Source organism: Arctopsyche grandis, chromosome 3 (genome assembly GCF_051622035.1).
Source record: "Arctopsyche grandis isolate Sample6627 chromosome 3, ASM5162203v2, whole genome shotgun sequence".
NCBI lineage: Eukaryota > Metazoa > Arthropoda > Insecta > Trichoptera > Hydropsychidae > Arctopsyche > Arctopsyche grandis.
Window position 1 is genome coordinate 19,017,514 of NC_135357.1, and position 4,862 is coordinate 19,022,375.

General features: G+C 31.7%; 1 protein-coding gene across 1 annotated transcript; it reads left to right on the forward strand.

Annotated features, from left to right (window-relative positions):
* The first annotated feature begins 674 nt into the window (after positions 1-674).
* On the forward strand, positions 675-1,541 carry LOC143909144 (uncharacterized). Its single transcript, XM_077427044.1, has one exon. The coding sequence runs from the start codon at positions 675-677 to the stop codon at positions 1,539-1,541; it is 867 nt and encodes a 288-aa protein (XP_077283170.1).
* The last annotated feature ends 3,321 nt before the right edge of the window (positions 1,542-4,862 follow it).

Below are 4,862 nucleotides of genomic sequence, written 5' to 3' on the forward strand. Positions count from 1 at the left end.
GAAATTGAATTTCTACTGTTAAAAATAAATGTATACTGTACATTATGAACAAAGTTTATCAGGTAATTAAGCAAAAAAATCTAAATAAAATCAATTGATTTGATACATATACTATATGTATATATAGTTACAATTTACGACACATGCATGTGTGAGTGCATTGTGCGTGCAACGAAAAAGGGGTGCAGCAGCAGTATCAGAAAAAGGGGGGCAAGTCCTGCCCCTACCCTGTGGGCCATTGTAATTGTAAGAGGGCCAGCCCCTCGATGTCAACCGAAGGCCGGGGGCTGGACAGACCCCAACTCGAAAAAATCGTAACACCACCCCTAAATGCACTGTCACTATAGCAAACAGTCCCCTAAACAGAAGGTAACAAGCGACACGCACTCGATCCATCTGAAAAGACCATTCCTAACAACAGTGATGGATGCGAAAGTCGTCCAACAGTTGAATCGGAAAAGCTGCATGTTGCATCTCGCTAGCCTATTCATGCTTTTCGGGATGAATGCACATCGGTTTGCCTGCCTCCTTTTTCGGCTTGTAACCCCTGTTTGAATGGCACTCGTGAAGATTGTCATATATATAGAAAAGGGGCATATTGATTCAGAAGTTAGTGCAAGAATTTCCGTTGAGCGACGCGCGTCCCCCGACACCACTTTTTTCTATTCGACAAAATGTTGCTATCAACTTCTGCATATTCGAGATTGTTCAGACCTTGGGACGCCATCGAAAGTCAAGACCATACCAAGTGTACGAACTCTCACAGTGATACGAGTGCAATTAATAATACTACAGACGACACGATAAAAACAAAGACTAAATTAAGAAAAGTTCGGAATCAACAAAAAAAATTAGAAACGGTACAGCAAGACTCGACGATTTCAACTACTACCTCCGACGTATCCTCAAATCAAGAAAAACCAGAGAAAGAAGACTTGTTGAACAGATTGAGTGCTGATTCAAGTTTTTGCTCGCAGACGAATCAAATCCAATGCTATCCAGAAATGTGTGATCCTTTACAATATGCGCGATATCCTGATTTTATGACGCAAACTGAATTCGCTCAATCTTTGGGTATACCGCCGACGGATCCGCTGCTGCTGGAATCGTTCGCCCAAGGATACGCCATGGAGTTAGAATACGCCAGGATCATCCACCAAGAGAACCAAAATAAACTGTTGAATGCCAGGAAACAAAGACCGAAGAAATATCGCTGTCCCCATTGCAACGTTGGCTTTTCGAACAACGGTCAGCTGAAAGGACACATCAGGATACATACGGGAGAGAGGCCTTTCAAGTGCGACGATAAAACTTGCGGAAAGACTTTTACGAGGAACGAGGAGTTGACCAGACACAGGAGGATACATTCAGGACTCAGGCCTTACCCGTGTCCCACTTGCGGGAAAAAATTCGGCAGGAGAGACCATCTGAAGAAGCATACGAGAACCCACGTCGTGCAAGCTGAAAGAATGATGCCCATGTTTGTGCCTCTTAGTGCCATGCCGCCAATGCCGGGATATCCTTATTTGTACGGTTATTAAAGAACGATATATTATAATATATTTTAATAGAATCTTAATACTTATAGAGATATTGTACATATATACGAAATTTGTTTATATATTCAAAAATATATTTTTGTAAATTCTAAAAATATGTGTATTTCAATAAAGCAATGATGTGAAATTATATTTCTATTTTTAATTTATTTGAAACCTTAAGTTTTCCTTAGTTCAATTTCCTTTGTAAATTTTCCGACGAAAAATTTCTTTATACAATTTTACCTTTAAGGAAGTGGAAAATAATTAAATTGCAAATAAAAACATTAATTCAAATACTCAAACATACATTACATATGTGAATGTATTACATAAGGCCAAATTAGCAAGAAAAAGTTTTTCGTCATTTAATTAAAAACCTCATAAAACGTTGATTAATTTTTATTCATATGATGTGTTTTGTTTTTACTTGTTTACATACATTTTCAGACTAAGTCCATTTCATATTTATGTATGTACATATGTACATACATATATACATATTTTATGTAACAAAACAGCAAAGGGTGTATTATTCGCAGGGGGAATATATTATATCAAATTTCATTAATTTCTTCCTTCCTATACAAGCTCACATACTGCATATCATAATTTTATACGGCATAGAGGCAAAATAGTTATATAAAAAACTTAAAAAAATATTAGCGAAATTTAATTTTTAATTTTCACTAAATGAGTAATATAATATTAAAACAGGCTGTGTTTATTGTATAAGTATTTAATTCTTAAGATTCATTAACCTCCATACTCGTAACCTAATAATTTACTGACAAACATAACGTAACCTTACCTTGTTATATTATACATTCATACAAATTAATTAATGTATACATATACATATACAGACAAATATATATTTATAAACATCCACTTAAAAAATTGAACGCGTGTAATATATATATATATATATATATATATATATATATATATATATATATATATATATATATATATATAAATTTTAAGAAAAGTGTGTAGATATGAAAAAGAAAAATAAATGAATCATATGGAATTTAATATATGTAATATACACAAGAATCCCCGATTTATAAATGTGAGTTATTATGGCATTGGTGTAAGCCACGCACTGATTGCATTACAGTGTCGTGCAATATCGCAACAGATCTGCCCCGAAACTGATGAATACACCAAGTGGGGATGAAACGGCAATTTCAATTTTTTAGGGGGACTTTTTCGCGGGGGTTGCTTTTGCTCGGCGACTTGATATATTGCTTATACATGCGTGAATAAATAATGATTACATTTCCACAGCAAATCATCCTGCGGTATAAGATAAATATTTAGGGGATCGTCGGCGCCATTATATAACCACAGATTTTTTTTAAATATTATTATTTATAAAGAAATGTATTTCAATTTATCTATGTATATATTTTGTTACTTTTGAAAGCTTTAACACATAAAAGTTATTCATATATGTTTTCTTAAAACAGAAAGAAACAGCATCACAGCGTACATAACATTTAAAAAAAGATTATAACAACAAAATAAAATAAAAATAAAGAAGAAAAGCTTAGAATGGTGGAAGATATGGGATAATAAGAATAATGACCGAATAATAGAAATTTAAAGCATGAAAAGGAAAAAAAATGGATCAATATGAGAAGGGAATAATGTTAAGATAATATATAATAATAACACTGTTGTCCACGAAAAATGGTTCAAAGACGAGATATGACTTTTCTTATAGCTCTATGCCCAGTAAATACGAATCTGGTAATAAAAAATCCCAACCTAACACTATCCCAAATAAATATGTTTCAATAGAAAATACTCAATATAAAATAGTATTAACAGTGGGAAAAAAGCCCAAGTGAAAATACGTACTTTTGACTTTTGATTTGAATTGGACGACTACTTGGAGAGATTCGAAAGCTAAAAAGTACTACAAATGATAGATAAAATACCCGACTATAGATTCCAATATTCATTTTGAACAGGAAATTGACAGATTTTGAGACATCGACCGAACAACACCAAGATATAGAAAAATCGCGCGATTTAAAAAACACATGTATATCTCTGAATCTCAAGCCAATCAACATTTTTTATTACCAGATTCGTGTTTACTGGGCATAGATCTATAAGAAAAGTCATATCTCGTCTCTAGACCAAAAAAAAAGTCGTCATTTGTCGAACAGCGTAATCAGTTAATCAGTATATATAATATAAAATATCAACATCAAGTACTTATAATATAAAATAATAAAAAAGTTCCATAATGATGAAAAAAGAAAGTAATTGGAAATTTAGGCAAAAAAAGGATATTGGTAAATTCCTGTTTTTCAATATAATTGAAGATGATTTTTGCTAGGTGTACTATAAAGTTTGTATTAAGTATACACAAAAATTTTAAAAATTGTTGTATTTGACAAAAAAAAACTCGAAATGATCTACATAATACGTAGGTATATATATATGTATGTATAATAGAAAAATTAAATATTATTTGAATCTCAATTGCAGACATTTTTGATACAGGTAGTCCTCGACTTGCGACGATTCGCACTTACACACATATGTACGTCCGTAAAAAATCAACGATTTTCAGAAAATTATTTTTTAAACATTACTATTAAATTTTTTAAACATTAAATTATGAGCTGCTGTTTGAAATAAGTTAAATGATGCATATTTTCGGGTAATTAGTAAATATGCACATTGTCCTTTGGAAGAAGTTAAATGGTGTATATGTTCGGGTAAATAGTAAATATGTACATTTCGAAGTGAATAAAATTGATAAATTTTCTTAATATTTTGAGGTTTTGTATGAAATTCATCTTACGACGGATTCGACTTACGACCGAGGTGCAAGAACGTAACTCTGTCGTAAGTCAAGGAATACCTTTACATGTATCTATAATTTACAAAAATATATTTAAATAAGATAAAGATAAATAAAGTCGTTTAAAAATTTAAAATTTCAATAAACTAAAACATAAAATTGCAAAATTCATTTTCGCATGCAAATACTAAATATTATAATACGAAAATTTTCAATAAATGAAGGAGAATCCACGTACCAATTTTGCGAACAATTCCCCATTGTTCGAAAGAGGATTTATCTCTTCCTGTATCCTAATCGAACCGTATAAATTTAGAATACCATTAAAAATAAAGTTACATATATGTATGTAACATATATCTTTATACATACATATGCCGTTATATTTTAAATTGGCGTAAGTCCGCTTTTCTTCATTTACAGAGATATGTATGTATCTCGCAAAACATTAAATGTAATGTTTTGCGTTTTACAATATTTAAATATACATACTGCAG

Coding starts and splice junctions, on each gene's coding strand:
- LOC143909144 (XM_077427044.1), top strand. CDS start 675: ATGTTGCTATCAACTTCTGCATATTCGAGATTGTTCAGACCTTGGGAC.